Here is a 23,864-nt window from a genome sequence, read left to right on the forward strand (position 1 = left end):
AGCACCCACTTGAGGCCTGCGTGGGCGCCGGGCACGCAGGAGGGGAGCCCAGGAACCCGTGCCACGTTGCACCACACGTGTGCTGCCAGATTCCATGCTTTGCGATCACAGAAGCGAAGGCAGGAGGCTTACTCCCATATCCCAGATGGGAAAAGTGAGGCCCGGAGTGACACGCAGGTGTGTCTGTGTCCTGATTCCCTCCAGACACACACACGCTCCCTCACAACACTCACCTGCTGGCCACAGGACACCCGCTCACAGCTCCCCGGCCGGATCAGCCACTACATATGACTAGAAGCTGACGAGGGGGGACCCACGCTTTGCCAACTCACACGAGCTCCCTGTACCCCCCACACACCAGCTGGGCCCCCAGGGAGGAGGGAGCTTGCTGAGAAACCAAATGATCATCTCACCAAACCCCACAAGGAATGAGTGTCTGTGCCAGCACCACGCGGCAGTGGCTTAAGCCAATGGAAGGCCGGCACCCCATGTGAGCGCCAGTGAAGAGGCCCAGCTGTTCCACTTCTGGCCCAGCTAAACACTGCTGCGCCGGGAAAGCAGAAGAAGGCCCAAGCGCTTGGACCCCTGCACCCATCTGGGAGATCCGGAAGAAGCTCCTGGCTCCTGGATTCAGCCAGGCCCAGCCCCAACCACCGTGGCCATCTGGCCGATGATCCAGCGGATGGAAGATAACTCTGTGTGTGTGTCCCTCTTTGTAACTCTTCCAAGTACATCTCAGAAAAGCAGCAACAGCACACTTCCAGCACCTGTTGAGCTCTCTGCGCACCAAAGACAGGGCAGCAACGCAGGCTGCGGCTCCCGGAATGTTCCCGTCTATCTACCCCAGCTGCCTGCACACGCTGAGCCCCGTGCACTGAGCCCACGTCACGTTGTCTGCATTTCTCTGGTAAACAAAGCCACAAACTCTGGTGAGTGGGGCTGAAGTCGTGGCTGGCTCCCTCCTCGGGGGCGTGGGGCTCTGAGGAGTGAAGGGGAGGAAGTCGCCCGGCCTCGGGCCCCGGCTAGGGTGGCAACCGGCCCTGAGCACCAGCGCCGCCGGCCGGACCCCACTCTCGCCCTCCACGCCGGGCAGGAGGCAGGGATGGACGCGGCCAGGTCCGTGCTCTCTGGACACAGCCTGGGCCCACCTGCCAGGGCTCCGTGCTGCTCCCACGGGAGATCGCTCAAGCCACGCAGGCACGCTTCACGTGTAAAGCTCTTTATTGGTGAGCCCGCGCTGCTGAAGCTCCACCCAGGATCTGGAAGGCACTGGCGGCGGCCGCTCCCTCCAGGCACGGTGCCCGCCCGCTGGGCAGCTGGGGCCGCACCAAAGGCCAGGAACCCGGCGTTTCCGAAGGCCTTGGCTGCCGGCACACGGTGTGAGCCAGTCCCAGCCTGGAGGGGAGGGCGCGCGCTCCCAGCCACAGGGCTCAGTCTGTTTCCAGTTCACTCCTCTGCAGGACAGGGGAGAGGAAGAAAGAGCAGAGGAGGCAGGATGCCGCCAGGGCTTCCCGGGGCTCCCCCTCGGCACGCAGCACCCATGCCCGTGGGGGCCCCCACCACACTGGCAGCCCCTGCTCAGGAAACCCAGGGGCTTGAAAGTGGGGGGAATCAGGCAGGCCGGGGTCCCCTCCCACACAGCGGGAGACAGAGAGGGGTGACACCTTCTCAAAAGCCAAACCCCAGGGTGCACAGGCTCAGCTGCAGCCCAACCCCGGGGCGAGGCTGTGGGAGGGGCTTCCGCCAGGCGGGGGGGGGGGGGGGGGGGGCACCACCAGGCAGCGTTTTTATTCAGCCAAGCCACCACCACTTCACCCACGCGGTGCTTCTGTTCTGGGCAGCTTCTAAGACAAACAGCGGGCCGCCACAGGGCAGAGAGGCGCACGGACAGCACAAGATGCCCAGAACCAGACCCAAGGAGCGCTTTCCCACGGCAGTTACCTAAGCCGCATACACACGTGTACACACACACACGCGTGCACACATGTACACACGTCGTTCCCTGATACTCGAAACCGCCTGCGAACGCGCCGTGCCCATCGTGGGACCCTTTAGGAAGGGAGCGGAGCCGGGCCGTGTTCACCGCTGGCAGGTGGCCCCACTCGGCGGCCGCCCGGCGGGCAGGTCCAGGGGCAGCGCGGGGTGGAGACTCCTGGTCCTCAGGCCCCTGTGCATTCTCCACCTCCCCGCTGGGCCCCTGGGCAAGGCCGAGCCCCCCGGAGGGGAGAGGGTGGTGCCATTTTAAAGGGGCCACCGAGACACGATGGTGACTGCGGCGTGGAGCGCTGGAAACAGGCTTGCCGTGACCTTGAGCGATGGGTGTGCTGGAGTCTCCCAAGTTGTGCTTGCTTTGGTTTTAACCCCTCGGACGCCAGGCGGCTCCAGATCCTTCACAGCCCAGGCTGCAGCTGGCCAAGTTCCCACAGCACGACAGCAGGCTGGCAGACGGGCTCTACCTGAAAGCAAAGGACGCCCGGAGTCAGCGGCTCGGCCAGCGCGCAGCCCGTCCTGACCGCAGCAGCCTCCGGCGCTAGGTGGCGCTCTCCTCCCCGTCCCTGCACGCAGCCCGGCCTCAGGACCTGGCGCATGCGCGTGGAAGGCGCCCCTCCCGCCCGGGAAACGCCTTCCCTTCCCTCAGCCCCTGCACAGACCTCCAGCACACAGCACCTTGCTTTTTCCCCGAAAAGTATTTATTTGAAAGGCACAGTTACAGCAGGAGAGGGAGAGAGACAAAGAGGTCCTCCGTCTGCTGGCTCACTCCCCAGATGGCCGCAGTGGCCGGGGCTGGGCCCAGTTGAAGCCAGGACCCAGGAGCTTCCTCCAGCTCTCCCCAGGACTTAAGCCATTTTCCTCTGCTTTCTCAAGGGCCTTGGCAGGGAGCTGGGCCATACGTGGAGCAGCTGGGACTCGGAACAGCACTCAAATGTGATGCCAGCACTGCGGGCAGCAGCCTAACTCACTGCACCACACCACCAGCCCCACTCCTCACTCCTGCAGCGCCCCCTGGCCCCGCCCCATCCTGGCCCTTCTATGGCTGTCTATGCCAAGGGCGGTACACGGCAGAAGCCAACAGTACAACCTCTGTTGTGATGGAAAAGCAGCCAAGGGGGCGGCGCTATGGCGTAGCAGGTAAAGCCGCCACCTGCAGTGCCGGCCTCCCATATGGGTGCCAGTTTGAATCCCGGTTGCTCCACTTCCGATTCAGCTCTCTCCTATGGCCTGGGGAAGCAAAAGATGGCCCAAGTCCTTGAGCCCCTGCACCCACATGGGAGACCCAGAAGCAGCTCCTGGCTTTGGATCAACGCAGCTCCGGCCATTGGGACCAACTGGAGGTGAACCAGCGGATGGAAGACCTCTCTCTCTGTCTGTTTAACTCTTTCAAATAGGTAGATAAATCCCTCCACGAGAGGGGGAGCGACACCCGACCCTGCGCTGTTCTCCTTGCCCGGCCCTTCCCGGGTTTGCTGCCGTTCCCCCATTCGCGGAGGAACGACTCCGTCCCGGGTTAGCTGCCGGCCCCCGCCTCCGCGGAGGGGCGGCACCCCCGCCGCTTTCCCCGCTTCCGCAGAGGAGCAGCACACCGCCGACCGGCTCTCTCGGGGGCTGCTCAGATGTTCCTCAGGTGTTGCTCCTTTATAGTCCTCTTCCACCAATCCTTGCTCTGCTGCCCACACGCCGAGCACGCTGCTCTCCTCCAATCAGGAGCAGGATCAGCTCCTGCAGCTTATCAAACTGGTGAGGCAGCTGCGTAGAGGTTGTTTGCTGTCTCTCAGCGCCATATTGTGGAGAGCAGATGCATAGAATTGGTCTTAGTTCCAGTAACTTAGTCTAGTCTCAGTTGCTCCCCACAGAAGGGGAGGAGAGGGGAGGGGAGAGGAGGAGAGGGAAGAGAGGAAGGGAGGGAGGGAGGGAGGGAGGGAGGGAGGGAGGGAGGGAGGAAGGAAAGAAGGAAGGAAGGAAGGAAGGAAGGAAGGAAGGAAGGAAGGAAGGAAGGATGGAAGGAAAAGAAAAGCCGGCACAGAAAGCACAGGATGCCTGGAACAGCTGTGCTCCAGTAAAGCCCCGTGGACACTGAACAGGGAACTGTGATTTCTGTCGTTGTTGTTGTGAACTGTGCTGTCACAGGGCTCTGTTTCAACCACTGAAACGTAAACCCAGCCCTAGTGACTGTCCGGGAGCAGGCAGTGGGTCACACGTGGCCCCGGGCTCATGCAACTGTCAGATCAGTGCTGTGTCCTGCCAGGGCCAGGCACTTCCACAGGCAAGACCCCCGTCAGAGCCTGCTCACCTGGCAGCCCCTGGCCCAGGCACCGTCAGAACACAGAGGGGAACGTGTGCAATGAATGCCATCTGCAAACTGAACCTGTGCCCGGGCCCCAGCTCCAGGGACCTGGGAAGGACAGAGCCATCGCCTACCGGCGCCGACCACAGACACCACCTAACCACGCACTGGATAGACATAAAGCAATGAACTTAAAGTTATTTCTGGGGGCAGCATTCTGGAATAAGGGTAAACCACTGCCTGCAACGCTGGCATCCCATACAGGCGCTGATTCAAGTCCTGGCTGCTCCACTTCTGATCTGGCTCCCTGCCAATGCACCTGGGAAGGCAGCGGAGGATGGCCCAGGTGTTGGGTCCCTGAACCCATGCGGGAGACCCAGATGAAGCTCCTGGCTCCTGACTTCAGCCTGGGCCAGCCCTGGTCATTGCAGCCTTTGGGGAGTGAACCAGCGGGAGCAGGAGCTCTCATTCTGACCCCCCCCCCCCGCCCCGCTCTCTCTAATGCTGGCTCCTTGGAGTTCCTCCCAGTCCTCACAGCCTGCAGCCACCCACCTGCCAACACGCCCGGCAGTGCAGCGGCTCATCCTCACCGGAGCGTGGGAAGCCCAGGGTGGGCAGAGGGTCCACAGGGACTCAGAGCCACAGCAGGGAGTGAGCGCGTCCCCCCGTCGGTCTTGTCCCAGCGGAGTTCTGCTCCCCACGCAAGGCACCAGCACCGTGTGAGCGGCACGGTAGGAACCCCATCAGCCGCTCATTCCGCTCCTGCAGGAAGCTCCAGCCGAAGGCAGGGGAGGGGTGGACACAGGCGGGCACCCACGTGGGCCACGCACAGAACTGGGGCAGAGGCCCCTCCTTGTGGAGGCAGGGCTGGCAGGGCTCACACCCCCCACAGGAGGGACAGCGACATCTGCCTCTCCTGGCGGCAGAGCGGAACGAAGTCTCCTTGCTAACCCAGGATTCACAGAGACCCCAAAGGGCCCCACAGCTGCACCTGGGGCCAACCAGGATCAACACATACAGCCAAAACCCGAAGGCCTCCTCCTGGGATCTGGGCCCTCTGGAAGGCGGGGGCTCTGCGTACCCCACTGAGCCAGTGTTTCTGATTCTCTGGTTCAGCTAGACACCCCCCCACACGTGGCCCTGCACGCTGCGGCCTCTTCCCAGGGACTCCTCCAGCCCCAGCGGCACGCAGCGACTGCAAGGGCAGCCAGTCAAGTCCGCGGGCCTGCTCCCCCTCCTCCCTCTGCATTTCCTGCCTGGCCCTGGGCACGAGATGTTATCAGAGGGCTACATGCGTAGCCACAAGAGGCCTCACCCACCCTGCTGGCACCAAAAACACCACTTTCCTCTTCCACTCAATCGTAAAATAGCCCAGAGTCAGGTCTCCACGCACCCGACTTCAAGGCAGTCTGTGTCCTGGAAAGAACCCGCACACCCGGACGAGCTCTGTCCAAATAGGAAAAACCAGACCCTGCGCACAGGCAGCCCGCAGCTCTCCAGAAATGAACCAGACCCACAGGGAGCCTAGAAATCGCATTCTCAGTGCTCCTTGACCTGAAAAGCGGCTCACAAGGGCGAAAATGTCCCGAAACAGCACGTACAGCACAGTCCCATTCCTACACAAACGAACGCCCCAGAGATGTCCCCACGCACGCCAGGGGTTCACGGTGAGGTCCCCACGCAGGCCAAGGGTTCACGGTGAGGTCCCCACGCACGCCAGGGGTTCACGGTGAGGTCCCCTTGCACGCCAGGGGGTCACAGGGAGGCCGCAGGGGATCCAGTTCCCTGCTCTTCCTCTGCAGGTTCTACGATGCAGCTCCAGCTGTTGCGGCCATTTGGGGAGTGAACCTGCGGATGGAAGATTCTCTCTCTCCCTCCCTCCTTCTCTCTCTCTCTCTCTCTCTAACTTTGCTTTTCAAATAAATAATTAAATCTTTTTTTCTTTCTTTCTTTTTTTTTTGACAGGCAGAGTGGATAGTGAGAAAAAGAGACAGAGAGAAAGGTCTTCCTTTTGCCGTTGGTTCACCCTCCAATGGCCTCCACGGCTGGCGCGCTGCGGCCGGCACACCACGCTGATCCAAAGCAAGGAGCCAGGTGCTTCTCCTGGTCTCCCATGGGGTGCAGGGCCCAAGCACTTGGGCCATCCTCCACTGCACTCCCTGGCCACAGCAGAGAGCTGGCCTGGAAGAGGGGCAACCGGGACAGAATCTGGCGCCCCGACTGGGACTAGAACCCGGTGTGCCGGCGCCGCTAGGTGGAGGATTAGCCTATTGAGCCGCGGCGCCGGCCAATAATAAAATCTTTAAAAAGAATTTTTTACAAAAATGAAAAAAAGAATGAGAAGTGAGGGTGGGGCCACAGCTCAGATGCTACAAAGATTTAGACGGCGACGAGAAGCGAATGTGTTGACTTGCAGAGAATACGCTTGAAAACGGAGAAACGGATAAACCTGAGTCGGAGACCAGATGGCCCCACTGACCCCCACAGCCGCGTTCCACCCAACACAGGAAAGAAGCACTCCAGCCGGACACAGCCACCAAAGAGGGGACAAGGAAACACGGCCCAGGGCATTCTGGTTTTGTCTTTGTCTTTGAAAGGCAGACAGAGACAGAGACAGAGACAGACACACAGGCCTGCATCTGCTGGGCCACCCCCCAGCTGACCGCAGCAGCCAGTCCTGGCACAGCCCGAAGTCAGCAGCCCGGGACGCCACCCAGCTCTCCCAGGAGGCAGGGACCCCAGCACCTCAGCCACCACCGTGCTGCCTCCGCGGTGTGCATCGGCAGGAAGCAGGACTCGGGCCAAGCGCGGACTTGAACCCGAGGCTCTCGGACATGGGACGGGGGTCCTCCCCACCAGCCCAGGCTGGTAAAGCTTGTGAGAGCCTGAGGAGCCACCAGAGCCCAGGAGATGACACAGCGGAGCTCGGCCCCTCAGGGAGCCCCGGAGCCCGAGTAACCCTCCGCACACAGTCGGCAGCAACGCCGGGCCCGTGCAGCTCCGCCGGGCCCCGAGCAGCTCCACCAGGCCCCATGCAGCTCCACCGGGCTCCCTCCCCCGTGCAGCTCCCTCCCACGGGCGCTCAGTGACTTCCTCCCAGAGAACCACCACGCTGAAGATGACCTCCATAAAGCCTGGAAAAGCGTCCAATGAAAACCTGCAGCAGCCACCTAGGAACTGGGGGGGGGGGGTGCTGCGAGGGGCTGCGATGAGTCACGGAAACCCCACCAGCAGGGCCGGCGCTGTGGCGCAGCTGGGGAAGCCACCACCTGCCACACCGGCTCCCACACCGGCGTCCCCTTGTGTCTGGGCTGCCCGCTCCCTGCTGATGGGCTGATGGCCTGGAAACAGCTGTGGAGGACGGCCCGTGACCCGCATGGGATCCCCTGCACCCATGTGGGAGACCCAGACGAAGCTCCTGGCTCCTCCTGGTCCAGCCCTGGTCACTGCGGCCACTTGGGAAGTGAACCAGCGGACGAAAGATCAGTCTCTTCCTCTGTAACTCAAATAAATAAATACATGGAGAGAAGAAAAGAGGGAGTAGGGAGACAGGGAAAGCGAGGGAGGGAGAGAGGGAAAGGGGGGAGGGAGGGAGGGAGGAGAGGGAGGAGAGGGAGGGAGGGAGGGAGGCGAGGCCGTGCAGTGGGGCCGGGGTCTGTGGCCCCTCAGAGCAGGTAGGACGTCCTCCACAAGCAGGCCGCCGGCTGCGGCTGGAAAGCTGTCTCTCCACCCACCGGCATCTCCCCACTAACAGCTTCCCTGCTGCGTGTGTGACCTCACGGCCTTAAGCCACACCTCCAGGGTGGGCGCAATCTTCCACCCAGAGCTGGCAGAGGAGGGGCTGAGCCCCTGGGGAGAGTGGGACTGGCTCCAGGAGACCCTGGTTATCTTGTGTGGCCTTGGGGCTTTAAGCCACACCTCCAGGTGGCTGCCATCTCTGACCCAGAGCTGGCAGGGGAGGGGGCTGGGCCCTAAGGACACAGACACCTCCAGGAAATCCCCACGTCCACCCGCTACCTCCATGAGCCCCAAGCCAATCAACATGCGTGCGTGAGACCCCCGTCCAGTGGGCACCCCAGAATGACCCAGTGAGCAGACAGCACGCCTTAGACACCGGGACACCTCCTCGGGGCCAGCGGCCGCTCGGGCTCTCCTCCTGGGCTCCTCCCGGGCCAGACGCTCTCTCTGTCGCCTGCCAATCAAATAAAAGCTTCTTTCCTGTCAAATAAAAGTCTCTGCAAGCTGTTCCCCGGCTTTTTATTTCTATACCGGGCTGAGGAAAAGAACCCAGGAGACGGGCTCCTGCGACTGCCCCCCCAGACCGGTAATAGGCGGGAGGGAGGGTGGGAGGCATGCAGGGGCGGGCAGGGGTGGGGGCATGCAGGGGCGGGCAGGGGTGGGGGGCATGCAAGGGCGGGCAGGGGTGGGGGGCATGCAGGGGCGGGCAGGGGTGGGGGCATGCAGGGGCAGGCCTGCCTGCTAGCCAACACTCCCCTCATGGCCCAGCAACAGAAGCACCCCAGCCGCCATCAGGAGTTGGCCGGGGCCTGAACCCCACTGCCACCCAAGAACAACCCAGAGGCCAAGTACAAGAAGCCTCGACAGAGAGGCTCTCAGCGGCCTCACCGCCGTCCATGCACAGAGAACCCCGAGAGAGGGCGGCCTGCAGTGCCCGGCTCCAAGCCAGCGCCCTGCTGACGCCCACCCTGCAGACGGCGGCCGGCGGCCCAAGTACCGGGCCCCTCCAGCCACGGGGAGAGCCCGGAGCCCCAGGCTCCCGGCTCCGGACTGGCCCGGCCCGGCAGATGCAGGCATTTGGGGAGTGAACAAGAGGATGGAGGACCTCCCTCTCCCCTCCCCCGTCACTCCCCTCCCCCTCCCTCCTCCCCTCCCCTTCCCTCCCTGTCCCTTTCCTGGCAAGGTTGCTGCATAAAAGGAAACACGGTACCCGCCACCCTTGCCTCCCCTCCCCTCCCCCGTCACTCCCCTCCCCCTCCCTCCCTGTCCCTTTCAAATAAAATGAAAAAAAGAAAGCCCAAAGCAGCCACAGTTCTAGTCCTGGAATCAGCAAGAACTTGGCAAGGCTGCCGCCTAAGAGGAAAGGCCACACCCCCCTCGCCTCCCGTCCCCTCGCCTCCCGTCCCCTCCCCTCCCCTCCCCTCCCCTCCCCTCCCCTCCCCTCCCGTCCCCGCCCCTCCCCTCCCCTCCCCTCCCCTCGCCTCCCCTCGCCTCCCCTCCCCTCCCCTCGCCTCCCCTCCCCTCCCCTCCCCGCCCGGACCGCACCTGTACTTGATGTCGAACACTGTGGCGTCCTCGTCGTCGTCGTCCTCCTCGTTCAGCGGCGCCATCTCCACGCGCTCGGCCGGCGTGGTGATGACGTCATACTTGCGTGTCTTCTTGAGCCGCCGGCCAGACCTGCGGGGAGAGGGCGGGCCTCAGGGGCGGCTGAGCGCGGGGCCGCCCGGTGGCCGGAGCCTGGCCTTGCCCAGCCCCCAGGCTGCAGCCCACGCGCCCCGTGTGGACGGAGCCGAGCGGCAGGGCCAGGCTGGGGGCGCAGCCCGGGGCGCCCGGTGTGGACGGAGCCGAGCGGCAGGGCCAGGCTGGGGACGCAGCCCACGCGCCCAGTGTGGACGGAGCCGAGCGGCAGGGCCAGGCTGGGGGCGCAGCCCGGGGCGCCCGGTGTGGACGGAGCCGAGCGGCAGGGCCAGGCTGGGGGCAGCCCACGCGCCCAGTGTGGACGGAGCCGAGCGGCAGGGCCAGGCTGGGGGCAGCCCACGGCGCCCGGTGTGGACGGAGCCGAGCGGCAGGGCCAGGCTGGGGGCAGCCCACGCGCCCAGTGTGGACGGAGCCGAGCGGCAGGGCCAGGCTGGGGGCAGCCCACGGCGCCCGGTGTGGACGGAGCCGAGCGGCAGGGCCAGGCTGGGGGCAGCCCACGGCGCCCGGTATGGACGGAGCCGAGCGGCGTGGCTGGACTGGGGGCAGCCGGGGGCGCCCACCGTTTCCCTCAGAGTCGGGGTGGGAGATGCCTGCAGGCGCCGTTCTCTCCCCCTCCATCGCGGGCAGCGCCCTGGCCCTGTCCTGGTGGCTGTTTCTCCCGTGGGGCGGCCCCACTCGGGAACGTGTGTCTCGTCCTCACCGTGGGCTGACTCCTGCACCTGTCTGCCCACGCCCACATCAGGAGCAGCCCTGGAAGACACGAAGCCGCCTCCGGCAGAGCCGCTCCAAGTCCCCGACAGACGCTGGGCAGGGACGCCTGCTCAGGCTGGGCAGCCCCGGAATCCACTAGGGGACAGGGCGGATCTCCAAGGCGGGAGGCAAGGCCGCCCACCGCTCACTCGGCACAACCAGAGGACCAGACCTGAACGCAGACGGCAAAACCTATGAGACAACAGGACACTCCAGAGCCACGAAGAGAAAAAGATGACAAACTCATCCACGCAGAAACGCTACAAGTCAAGTCCAAGTCGAAGCGGCGTGAGTGGTGACAACTCAGCTCCTTGGTGCGTTCCGAGTCCTACTCGTCGATAAAAAACCAGTAACCTGAGTGACAGGCCCAGGACACGGCACAGGCAGCTCTCTCTCACACACACACACACACACCCCTGGCCCAGGACACTCACACCAGTTCCCACAGGCACACACCTGGCCAGCGGCCTTGCGTTTTAGTGAGAAGCGCCCAGTCTCACACTCAGTGCGGAAGTGAAAATCCAGTCCTCAAAGAGAACCATTTTCCACCTCTAAGTGGAGCGAACATCAGATGCCTGTTGGTAAGGATGCATGAAACTCTCACTACTGCCCACGGGCGTGCAAACCGTCACAGCACGGCCAGGAGCCGGCTGCCACCGAGGCACAGGCCGTGGCCAGCAGTCCCCTTTCTAGGAACTTGTGCTGGGGACCCGCCCTGCCCACGTGCAACAGCTCCTCCTGGGCCACCAACGGGGACGGCGGGGACAGACGCTGACCCTGCAGGATGCATGAACTCCGAGCAGCCAACACGCAGAGGCGGCCTCTCGGAGGTGGTAGGTGATTTTAAACCTGGATATGCCCTAAGGTGGAACAACTCCTTTTTTTTCCGATTTATTTATTTATTTGCAGGCACGGGGCCAGTGCTGTGGTGGAGCAGGTAAAGCCGCTGCCTGCAGTGCCAGCATCCCATATGGGCGCCAGTTCAAGTCCCAGCTGCTCCACTTCCCTTCCAGCTCTCTGCTGTGGCCTGGGAAAGCAGCAGAGATGACCCAAGTCCTTGGGCCCCTGCACCCACGTGGGAGACACAGAAGAAGTTCCTGGCTCCTGGCTTCAGATCAGCACAGCTCCGACCGTTGTGGCCAACTGGGGAGTAAACCAATGGATGGAAGACTTCTCTCTCTCTCTCTCTCTCTCTCTCTCTCTCTCTCTCTCTGCCTTTCCTTCTCTGTGTAACTCTGGCATTCAAATAAATAGATAAAATCTTTTAAAAAATTTTTTGACAGGCAGAGTGATAGGATGGAGAAGAGTGAGGTCTGTTTTTATTTTATATTTATTTATTTATTTATTTGAAAGGCAGAGTTACAGAGAGGCAGAAAGAGAGAGAGAGGTCTTCCATCCACTGGTTCACTCCCCAAATGGCCACAACAGCAGAAAGTCAGGAGCCAGGAGCCAGGAGCTTCCTCCGAGTCTCCCATGCAGGTGTAGGAGCCCAAGGACTCGGGCCATATCCCACCGCTTTCCCAGGCCACAGCAGAGAGCTGGATGGGAAGTGGAGCAGCTGGGACTTGAACCAGCGCCCATATGGGATGCAGGCACTGCAGGCAGCACCTTTGCCTGCTACGCTACAGCCCTGGCCCCGAGCATGCCGTCTTCCATCTGCTGGTTCACTCCCCAAATGACCACCAGTGGCCATGGCTGGGCCGGGCCAAAGCCAGGAGCCTGGAACTCCAGCCGAGTCTCCCACATGAGGGGCGGGGACCCAAGTACCGGGGCCCTCTCCAGCCGTCTTCCCAGCAGCCTTACCAGGAACGTTGGAGAGGAAGCAGGTGGACCCAAACCAGCGCTCCGGTACGGGTGCCGGCACAGCGAGCAGTGGCTGACCCTGCTGTGCCACGACACCTGTCCCAAGAGGCTTTTAAAAAGCAACAGGGCCAGAGCTGTGTCATAGTAGGCTAAGCCTCCACCATCCCATATGGGCTGTGGTTGGTGTCCCAGCTGCTCCTCTCCCTATCCAGCTCTCCGCTCGGCCTGGGAAAGCAGTAGAGAATGACCCAAGTATTTGCGCCCCTGCACCCAGTGGGAGAGCAGGAGGAAGCTCCTGGCTTCAGATCAGCCCAGCTCCAGCCATTGCAGCCATCTGGGGACTGAACCAGTAGACAGAAGAACTCTCTCTCTCTCTCTCTCTCTCTCTCTCTCTCTCTCTCTGTCTTTAATTCTCCCTCTCCAATGAATAAATAATAACACAACCTTTATTTTTAAAAAAAGCAACATGACACAGCATATGTGTAAAAGATAGGCGGGGGCCAGCGCTGTTGCTTAACAGGTAAAACCGCCACCTGCAGTGCCAACATCCCATATGGCCCCCGTTCAAGTCCCGGCTGCTCCACTTCCCATCCAGCTCTCCGCTACGGTCTGGGAAAGCAGAGATGGTCAAGCCCTGCATCCGTGTGGGGGCCCAGAGGAAGCTCCTGGCTCCTGGCTCCAGATCAGCACAGCTCCGGCCACTGTGGCCATCTGGGGAGTGACCCAGCGGATGGAAGACCTCCCTCTCTCTGTCTCTGCCTCTCTGTAACTCTGTCTTTCGTACAAATAAATAAATCTTTTTAGAACAATAATAGAATAAAAGATATGCAGGGCATCTACACACGACAGTACCAAGTCTGACCCCCATTGCACCACATAAAAGAATTAACTCCACCATTCACACAAAATCCCTCAAAATGGAATTTCTATGTAAGTGTATACACACGTAAGACTTCTATGCAGGAGCTACAACTAGAACGCTGCAACCAGAATGCTTTAGTCTCACCCACTAAAGATCAATGGACCACGTCACACCTGCTAAAAACCACATGGACCACATCACATCCACTAAAAACCACAAATACCACGTCGCACCTGCCAAAAACCACGATGCCACACCCACCCACAGCACAGTCACCGCCTGGGAGAGGACGCGGTTGCGGAACCTGCAACCCTCACATTGCAGTGAGATGTGGAATCACACAGCATTCTGGGAAACAGCCGGGCAGCTGAGCTCCCCGGCAGGTGCCTCCGAGCCAGGCGAACGCCTGTCCACATAAACCTGCACACGGGGGTCCAAGCAGTAGCCAGAGGGCAGGGCACCTCCAAGACCCACCCAGGGACCGCCCTGGTGAAAGGCAGCCCTGCCCCTCGGCGGAGCACGGTCTGGCAGGAAAGAGGAACTCGCCCGTGCAGAACGCCAATGAGTGCTGGAGGACACCAAAAAGCAAGCCACTCCCCAGCCCACACGCCGTGCAGCCCCGCTCCCACGTGAAGCCAGCACACGGAAATCCACGGACTCAGTGAAGCGGGGTTGCCTGGAGCCGGGGGCGGGCACGGGCAGGGCACAGGGCGTGCCGGCCAGGGATGCAGGGTTTTGGTGTGGAGAGACGACGCAGTTCTAAAGCTGACGTCACTGAGGGACACACACGCTGAGCACACAGATGACCACTTTATGAACACTAGGGGACACAGATGTGTGTGTGCGTGGTAAACTACAGGATCTCTTCTGCATTTGTAAAATCACTCTGGGAAAACTCCTAAGAAAGTGACAGCTGTCGGTGAGGTAAGCTGGGTGGCTGGGGGGGGTGGGGGGGGTAAGATTTTCCACCATAGACTTTTCTGTTCCTTGTCAACTTTGAGCCACATGAACATATGACCTATTTTTAAAATAAGTAAATAAATAAAATTCAAAACAAGTGTCTTAGTCCATTTTCAGTAGCTGTCACAGAACGCTTGAGGACAGTTTCTTAAATACTTTATTTATTTATTTATTTATTTATTTATTTAAAATTAGAGTTAGAAAGAGAGAAGGAGAGACACAGAGAGAGGTCTTCCACCCGCTGGTTCACTCCCCAGATGGTGGCAATGGCCAGGGCTGAGCCAGGCCTAAGCCAGGAGCCAGGAGCTTCCTCCAGGTCTCCCATGTGGGTGCAGGGGCCCAAGCACTTGGACCATCTGCTGCTGCTTTTCCCAGGCCACCAGCAGGGAGCTGGATGGGAAGTGGAGCAGCCAAGACACACACCGGCAGCCATATAGGATGCTGGCACCGCAGGTGGTGGCTTTACCTGCTGTGGCACGATGCTGGACCTTTTTAAATTCATTTACTTGTGAGACAGTGCAACTGAGACAGAGACAGAGAGCTCCTATCCTCTGGTTCACTCCCCAGATACCTGCAACAGCCAGGGCTGGGAACTCCGTCCAGGTCTCCCATGTGGGCGGCAGGAGCCCACGTAGCTCAGCCATTCCCCTGCTGCCTCCAGGGGCGCACTGGCAGAAGGTGGAGTCAGGAGTCAGACTGGGGAGGGGCCCAGGTTCTCCTACACGGGACGTGGGGTCTCCCCCAACAGGTGACTGCCTGCCCTGGTGGTTTTCTGTGCTGTTTCAGAGGGGTTTGTTCTAGAGGCTGAAGCCCAGGACCAGCGGCTGCACCTGCTCAGGCTCTGGCAAAAGCTGTGCTGCCCTGTGGATGGCAAAGCGCATGAAGGGCGAGGGGCGGAGAGGGGACCGGACACCCTACAGCATCCACTGACCGGATAACTAACCCACTCTCAAGAGAGCCACGTTAATCCCTCCAGGAGGGCAGAGCGCCGGCCTCTCTGTTACACAGCAACTGACCAGCCTGGTCCAGTGCAAATCGGTAACTGCTAAGCTGGTCCAGGCTGCCCCTCCGGCGGGAGGCCCTTCGCAAGGCCACCTGGAGACCACCCACCAGCCCAGCTCCTCTGCGGGCTCTGCCCTGCTCTCCTGGCACCGGGAAGCAGGTGAAACGTGAGAAACCGGGAAGGAAACCCGAGACTCAGGACTGAAGAAGGAAGCCCTGCAGGACAGTGGAAGAGTTTGTTTACCAGGGCAACTTCCACGTGGATTCCAGAGCCGAGATGAGCCCAAATGCCGCAGCCGGCGCCGCACGGGCGCAGATGTCACTCACGGACAAGTCAGCAGGGAGCAGAGGCAGAAGTGACTTCCCTGTACCGTGCTGCCGAGCTGGCCTCCGGTGTCTCCATCCTTACCAGAAAGACAGGGCTGGTGCTGTGGCACAGTGGGTTAGGCTGCCGCCTGCGTTGCCGGCATCTCGTATGAGCAATGGTTTGAGTCCCGGCTGCTCCACTTCTGATCCAGCTCCCTGCCAGTGTGCCTGGGAAGGCAGCCCAAGTCCTTGGAGCCCTGACCCGGACGGATGGAGTTCCAGGCTCCTGGCTTCGACCTGGCCAAGTCCCAGCTGTTGCAGCCACTTGGGGAATAAACCAGCAGATGGCAGATTGTGTGCGTGTGTGTGTGTGTGTGTGCGTGCAGCGAGGGCTTGCAGAGTGGACGCAGCCGGGCGCGTGGGCTCAGCCCCACCCCTGGCCTGGGGCTGCCCCTCCCTGCACACTGCAGCTCCTGTGTCCCAACACCCAGCCAAGCGCAGTGACTGGAGTTCCAGGTCAGTAACCCCATTGTCCCAGGAAACCACGACACAGGAACCAGCGCAGCCGGCCTGTGTGACGTAAACACGGCGCACACGTGATGACACAGTGTCCGTGCTCATCCGGAGCCAGGGATACAGAGCAGCGCCATGCCCAGCCCAGGTGGGGACGCCTCCCCAGCCCCTGACCGTCCGACCCGTGGACAGGGGCCTGGCACCTCCAGCTGTCCCATCTGCCCGGGGGAGCAGGAGAGGAGACTCACGTGAAGACCCCAGATTTTAGGTGTTCTCAACCACCTCAGCTGCTAAAAACAGCACGCAGTTCAGACACCACAACACGCGTGGGGGCCAGACACCACATCACGTGTGGGGGGCAGACATCACATCACGCGTGGGGGCAGACACCACATCATGCGTGGGGCCAGACACCACATCACGCGTGGGGGCCAGGCACCACATCACGCATGGGGGCCAGGCACCACATCATGTGTGAGGACCAGACACCACATCACTTGTGGGGGCAGACACCACATCACGCGTGGGGACCAGACACCACATCATGTGTGAGGACCAGACACCACATCACGCGTGGGGGCCAGACACCACATCATGTGTGAGGACCAGACACCACATCACGCGTGGGGGCCAGGCACCACATCATGTGTGAGGACCAGACACCACATCACTCATGGGGGCAGACACCACATCACACATGGGGGCAGACACCACATCACGCATGGGGGCAGACACCACATCACGCGTGGGGGCAGATACCACATCACGCGTGGGGGCCAGACACCACATCATGTGTGAGGACCAGACACCACATCACATGTAGGGGCCAGGCACCACATCACTCGTGGGGGCCAGACACCACATCACTCGTGGGGGCCAGGCTTGGGCAGCCTCTGCCCTTGCTCCTGGCCGTGCTGACCTGGTCCTGGCTGCACAGCACAGGCGATGGACCGGTGCACGCGCTGGCCCCAGCATGCACCACGGCTCAGGGGTCCCGGCTGCTGCTTGTGTACCCCAGCTGCTTCCTCTTGCGCCCCCTCAGGACTGACCAAGCAGCACCACGGTGACCCCAACGCTGGCCGCCGGCACGTGGCTCAGCCTGCCCTGCAGGATCCTGCCACGGAGCCCGGGCACGGGTGACTCCGTGGGTTTCACCTGCTCTGTGCCCGGCCCCTGGGGGGCAGGCCCAGCCCTCACTGTCCGCACCAGAATCAGCCCACCCCCACCCGTGTGACCTGTGCCCAGCCACAGCAGTGCCCAGGGCCTGGTGCTGCCGCGTTTGCAAAGGGCTGGGTCTGCTTTACTTTGCAGGCGGTGCCAGGTGGGGGGTGGGGCTCACGCGGGGAGCCAGCAGCACGGGGACAGGAGGGGCTTTCCGGGGCCTGACCACTGCCGGGAGGCCCCAGCGCTCCTCCTGGCGGCCACCTGTCCCTGCCACGTGGGGGGAGGCCTGGCAGGTCAGCCCTCTGCACCCCTACTCCAGAGGCCACTCCTCCTGGCAAACGCTCCCAACCCCTCCACTCTGAGCCCAGGCGCCCTGCTGCAGGGCCGGCCTTTGTGTGATGGAGCTTCACCTGTGCCCGGCTGCAGCCACGCATCACCACGGGCTCACTCGGCAGACGCAACGCTGATCGCAACGCTGACCTCGCAACGCTGACCTCGCAACGCTGACCTCGCCACGCTGACCTCGTCCCGGCCGCTCCCGCATGCACCTGCTCCACTCGCTCCCCCCTCCTACTATAGATCCCAGTCCTCCAGCGGGCGCTGCTGTCTCCCTAAACCCACCGTGACGGCCAGTCAGCCAGACCACCCTCAGGGCCTTGGTCTGCCCACCCAGCTGCACCTCTGGTTGGAGGAAATGTGAAATCCTCAGCACACAGCCCGGCACACAGGAAGGGATCAATAATTATAATTAAATATAATAATAATAATTAACAACGACTGGTCACCGTGGTTCTGATCAACATCCTGATTTCCAAGTGACTGCAAAACCCACCCACAGCAAAACCTGCTCCTGCGCCTGGCCCGGGGGGACCCCACTTCCCTTCCCCCACCCCGGCCTGGCCCGGGAGGACCCCACTTCCCTTCCCCCGACCCTGGCCTGGCCCAGGAGGACCCCACTTCCCTCCCCCACCCCAGCCTGGCCCGGGAGGACCCCTCTTACCCCCATGCTGGCTAGCCCGCTCCTCTGTCCCCAGGGCCAGCCTTCCTCACCTGACCAAGCGGCTCCCCTTGGAACTGGGGCTCCTGACCCACCGGGCAGAAACCGTCAGGGCTCTGCCCTCCCTGCCAGAGGTAAGCAATGTCCCTGGGCCTCCAGCGAGCGCCCGGCCACCTCAGCACCCTCTGTTCCCCAGGCGCTCGTCAGACACCCCAGGAGAATGCTCTGTCCGTTCAGCCGTGTCTTCCGGTGCTGGACAGACCCAGCCGGACACAGAACCCCCACAGGGGGCGTCCGTCCTGCCCTTCCCACAAACTCACCGGGTGCCCCCCGCAGCCCTCCACTCTGCCCTGGGGTGGAGGAAGGGAGGTGAGAGGGGCTCCGAATGCAGAGACCCCCACAGCGCAGCCTCCGGGTCGGGAAGGGCCCCGCCCACGCTCCTGCCCGACACCAGGGGAGTCACCCGCAACGCAGACTCCCGGCAGGGCGCCTTGGAACTGCACAGATGTCTCCAAGTGGAATCCTAACAGCATGATCCTAAATCCACGGTCCCAGCCAGGCCCGAAACATCAGCCATAAACATGGTCCCCGAGAGGACACGAGACACCCAGCCTCCCTGTGGAACTCCCGAGTGGGGGTCCTCCCCGCCCCCACCCAGCCCTCCACGTGCCTGCTGTCCTGGAGTGCGCCAGAGGGCGGGAGCCTGGGTTAAAGAGGATTTCGCTCCAGAAGGAACCGGGGCTCACGGCCTGGGAACGGGGCCAGTCACAGGGCACCCCTGTCACAGGGCACGTGAACGGTAAACCCACGACTTCCTCTGTAGGGGCTCTGCGGCAGATGAACCTGTCACTGCACACCTGTCCAGGTGTGCTGGCCGCCGTCTGGGCAGAAGCAGGAGCAGCAGGCCGGGTGTGAAACACACCTGTCTGCGGAGTGTTTTAAAAACAAGAGGACACACAGGCTGGCGCCGCGGCTCACTAGGCTAATCCTCCGCCTGCGGCGCCGGCACACCGGGTTCTAGTCCCGGTCGGGGCGCCAGATTCTGTCCCGGTTGCCCCTCTTCCAGGCCATCCCTCTGCTGTGGCCCGGGAGTGCAGTGGAGGATGGCCCAAGTGCTTGGGCCCTGCACCCCATGGGAGACCAGGAGAAGCACCTGGCTCCTGCCTTCGGATCAGCACAGCACACCAGCCACAGTGGCCATTGGGGGGGTGAACCAACGGAAAAGGAAGACCTTTCTTTCTGTCTTTCTCTCTCACTGTCCACTCTGCCTGTCAAAAAATAAATAAATAAATACAAGAGGACACTCAGGGCATAAAGCCAAGCCAGGACCTGGGCTCATACAATCTCCCTCTGCGCAGCACTAATTAACAATGGGAAACAGACGCCGGTTAACCTGCTCACGTCGGAGCCCCAGCCGCCCCAGGGCACCCGCTGAAGGGGGCTGTCCCGAGCACTTGGGTGCTGAGCAGCCTTGGGGGCCCTGCTCACGAGAGGCCAGCAGCAAGGTCCCCGGCCCCACCCGAAGCTCTCCGGACACAACCGACGACTCTGCCCCGGTGAAGACCACCCAGGGGCCGGCTCCTGTCCTCATGGAGACAGGCATCAAACCCAACTCAGAGAGGGAAAAACCTGACCCTCTGCTGTGTCCAATGTGTCCAACACTTCCCCGTTCTCACACAAACTGAGTGTGGGAGGTGAGTATTCGTCACTTCTACAGCTGCCCTCAGGTCTCAGCGTGAGCGAAAGGATGGCTGTCCTGCTGGGTGCCAGGGCGACACCCCCGAAACACGGAAGGAGCAGAGGGCACCCGCGGGACGTCACGCACACGCGTAGATGGGCCAACAATGACTCCAAAACACAGCACGGAGCAGAGGGCACCTGCGGGATGTCATGCACACGCGTGGCTGGGCCAGGAGATGCCCCCAAAATATAGCACAGAGCAGAAGGCACCCGCAGGACATCACGCACACGCGTGGCTGGGCCAGGAGATGCCCCCAGAATACAGCACAGAGCAGAAGGCACCCGCGGGACGTCACGCACACGCGTGGCTGGGCATAAAGCATTCAGGCAGCAGGGAAACGGGTCATGAATAACAGACTACAAAGACAGTCACCCTCCCACACGCACACACGATCTCTGCACACCCACTAGTTATAATTTAGGGTTACTTTCAGTGACTTCGAAGAACACACGCTGCTTTGTAGCAGGAGAAGGGGCTGCGTGGAAAATGGAGTGGAAAGACACGTGTGTTTCCATACAAGAGCACTTCGAACCTGTGCACACGAGTGTCCTTCAGAAAGTTCACGGATCACGCCTATCATGAAAAGCACGCGTGGACTTAACGGCAGTTTCGCACCCAAAGCGACCTCACCTTCAACTCCGTTTCCCCACAGCTCTTAAAGGCCCCTTGTTCCACCCGGCGTCAGCACCGTTCTCCACGGGTTTCCTTCTAATCCCCGACTGTTTCACCAACGCCCAACTGCTGGGTGTTTGAGCCAAGGCCCGACTGTGGGCACTGGGCCGTGTGGGTCATTCAACCTTTTTCACAACAGAGCGGTTTCTCCAAGAACCAACGCGCAGGCACCGGCCTTTCTCTGATCCACTCCGGAGGCACTGCCGTGAAACACACACGCCGGGGATCGGGACCGCTGTGCGAGGGGACACGCGTGCAGTTAACAGAATCCGTACCCTGCTTCTGATTTCAAGTGTCCTGAGACCCACGACCTCCCACAGTCTGGCTAGGTTTCCGGGCAAACAGACAGGAAGGCCACCAAGGGGCTAGGATGCACGCGACACTGTCCCCCTGTCTACACGCGTGCAAAGGAGAGCCCCCCACCAAGCATAACCCAGCCCCACGGGGTCCGGCCAGAGCCGCGCGCCCCGTCACAGAGAGAGAGAGAGCAAACGCTTGGGAGAGCAGCATTCTTTGGCTAAAAATATCCACAAAACACCGCTGTGCCAGGAGCCACACTGGGTGTCAGAGATGCCCGGGGCAAGGCCCAGCCCTGCTCCAGAGCCGCCAGCCTGGAGAGACGGGGACGCGCCCTGAGCCACAGCAGGGGAGAGGGTCAGAGCAGGACGAGGCAGCCCCACCACGCAGCGCCCCTGCAGAAGCCCTGGAGGTCCAGCGGGCAGAGGGCCGTGGAGAGCCAGCCCTGCCCCTGCACCGGGGCTGGACGGGAGGTGAGGGGGTGGGCGGGAGACCAGCACCCCAGAGAGGCCGGACCCCAGAAGGACGGGTGCCACTGTGAGGCTCAGGGCGGGCAGGCAGCAGCGGCAGGAGCTTCCCTGGGGGAAGGCGGTGTGGGCAGGGGTGAGACCGGCCCGGGGGATGCGGAGGGGACAGCGGGACTCGGTGCCTGCGTACAAAGGCGGTGGAGAGCAGATGGCTAAGAGGACCCCAGCCAACAGCGCAGGCATCTGGCAAGCCTGATGGAGGGACCCGCAGAGGCTGTAGTGGGGGGAGCGACCACGGAGCAGCAGCCGGAGGTGCCAGCCCTGCGGGGGCCACACCAACTTGCAGAGTGTGCTGGCATCTCCACTTCCTCTGCTCTCTGGGATTCAACTCTCTCACCTGCAGAGGAGGGAGCGGGTCTGTGCAGGCCCCGGGTCCTTCCTGCTGTCCAACCCTGCAGGAGCCAGGGAGCAGCAGGGGGACCCGCCGGGCAAGAGCGCCTTCCGGGAAGAGGAGGCGGGTCCTGCCCCGCGCTGGCATCCCCCCTGCCATCGCCCAGGCCTGAGTGCCGCTCCCTCGCTCAGACACAGGCCGGGCCGCACATCTGGCCGCCTGCTGCCTCCTCTCCACCCCCACCCACTCCTGGGTGATAACAGGGGACAGGAAAAGTAGTTCAAACACTTCTTAAAGAGAACTCAGCCTCGAGGGCGCTGCCTGTTTTGAGCTGAATGTTTCCAACCTGCAGGCTCGGAGCTGCTCTGGGCTCGCGGTCAGCCCAAGGCAATCAGGACCGGTTAATGAAAACAGTGGCGTCTCCACTGAGTGCCAGGCCCGCCTCCAGCCGGATACCCCTGCCCTAAGGGGGCACTGTGCCCCGTGTAGGAGCTGAGCCCAACAGAGCGCAGGAGGGCTGGCAGCCGGCTGCAGTAGGCTGGGCCCAGCTGGGGCCCCACAGGCGCCCCTGAAGTTGGGGGGGAGAGGGGTGAGGCCGCGGGAAACACCCAGCCTCCAAGTGGCTGAGCCCAGGGCAGACCTCAGCAGGCAGCCCCTCCCCCTGCCTCCACGGGGCCTGGCTCCTGCCCCTGCATGGAAAACACTGCCCGCCTGCTGGGGAGGGGAGGGTGAGCTGGGCCCCAGCCTGCGACAGCTGATCAAACACTGGAGCACCCCTGCACCTGCAAGTGGCGGGGTTGGCCCTGCAGCGACCCCCCCACACACACACACACCCAGAGCTCCGGGCCAAGGCACGCGGGGCTCATTTCCTGCAAAAACAGGATTTCCCAGGCACTCAGAGGGCCGTCGGCCTGCATTCTCTGGGTCCCAGCCACCTGGCCGCTCCAGGGACCCGGGTCATCGGGCCCAAGTCCCCGGACACTTTCTCTGCAAACTTGAGCAACCTCCAAGGGCACCCCAGGTTGTTCCTGGGGCAGCCTGGTCAGGCAGGGGAACCATTAGCCCTCTCCCCTCAACACCAGCCCCACACCCACCCACCTTGCAACAGAAAGCCACGGGGGCCACCGAGGACCACCAGGCAACCGGCTCCAACCCCAGGCTCAAAGCGCCCCCCAACGGGCTCTTGGGGACCTACCCCGGCCCTTGCATTAGAAACTGTAGGGAAAGAAATGCGGCAGGTGGGGAGGGGGAGGGGCAGCCGATGCAAGAACGGAACAGGGAGCGCAGGACCAGGTCAGACCGACCTGGTGCAGACTGGGATAAGCCCTCGTGCCTCTGGGAAATGGGTGCAAGGCTAAACCTCGCGGCCAGCGTCGGCGCGGCGTTCACAGATGGAACCCAGGACTTGCGCTCCGCGTGGTTAAAGAAAAGCGAAGAGACGCCCGACGACGCGCCCGGGAGACCCAGGCAGCCCCGGAGGCGTCCACCCGGAGACCCTGCCAGCCCCGGAGGCGTCCACAGGGAGACCCTGCCAGCCCCGGAGGCGTCCACCGGGAGACCCTGCCAGCCCCGGAGGCGTCCACCGGGAGACCCTGCCAGCCCCGGGACCCGGCGGGGCGGCGCGCGACGGGAGGGGAGCGCGCGAGACCCACCTGAGGACGCGCAGGAGCAGGCAGGCGACGAGCAGCGCCGAGAGGGCGCACGCCACGATCACGGCCGCCTTCAGGGCGGGCAGGTCGCGGAGCAGCGTGGACACGCGGGTCATCAGGGCGTCGCCGGTGCCGTTGAAGCCGCCGGCGCGGGTGTCGTTGCCCGGCCGCGGGGCGGGCGGCGGCGCAGACTCGGCCGTGCGGGCGCCGGCGGCGGGCGCGGCCAGCAGCGCGAGCAGCAGCAGCGGCAGCAGCGGCAGCAGCGGCGCGGGGCGCATGGTGCGGGCGAGCGCGCGTGCGGCGGCTGAGCCGTGCGCGCCGGCGCCGAGGCTGCGCGATGCTGGGCAGGAAGCGGCGGCTCCCGGAAGAGCCCGCGCCGTCGCCGCCGCCACCGACACGTCGCGCGGAGCCATTCGGCCGGCGGCGGCCCCGGGGGGCGGGGAGAGCCCGACGCGGCTCGCGGCCCCTCTGTGCCCGCTCATCCTCCGGGACAGGTGCCCCCCTGCCCTCGTCCGCGGCGCGGCGGGAGCGCCCAGCAGGATGCAGGTGCCCGCGGCTTCCCTGGTGCCCGC

At 62.8% G+C, this 23,864-nt stretch overlaps 1 protein-coding gene across 1 annotated transcript; it reads right to left on the reverse strand.

Annotated features, from left to right (window-relative positions):
- Nucleotides 1–1,203: 1,203 nt before the first annotated feature.
- On the reverse strand, nt 1,204–23,615 carry FAM174B (family with sequence similarity 174 member B). Its single transcript, XM_070053480.1, has 3 exons — nt 23,296–23,615; nt 9,566–9,697; nt 1,204–2,456 (listed from the first exon to the last, which is right to left on the reverse strand). Exons 1-3 carry the CDS (start codon nt 23,568–23,570, stop codon nt 2,453–2,455), a joined length of 411 nt encoding a protein of 136 aa, XP_069909581.1. The 5' UTR covers nt 23,571–23,615; the 3' UTR covers nt 1,204–2,452.
- Nucleotides 23,616–23,864: the final 249 nt, after the last annotated feature.

This window comes from Oryctolagus cuniculus, chromosome 12, assembly GCF_964237555.1.
Source record: "Oryctolagus cuniculus chromosome 12, mOryCun1.1, whole genome shotgun sequence".
Taxonomy (NCBI): domain Eukaryota; kingdom Metazoa; phylum Chordata; class Mammalia; order Lagomorpha; family Leporidae; genus Oryctolagus; species Oryctolagus cuniculus.

Coding starts and splice junctions, on each gene's coding strand:
- FAM174B (XM_070053480.1), bottom strand. CDS start 23,570: ATGCGCCCCGCGCCGCTGCTGCCGCTGCTGCCGCTGCTGCTGCTCGCG. Junction 9,698..23,295: donor CTGCTCCTGCGCGTCCTCAG/GTGGGTCTCGCG, acceptor CTCTCCCCGCAG/GTCTGGCCGGCGGCTCAAGA.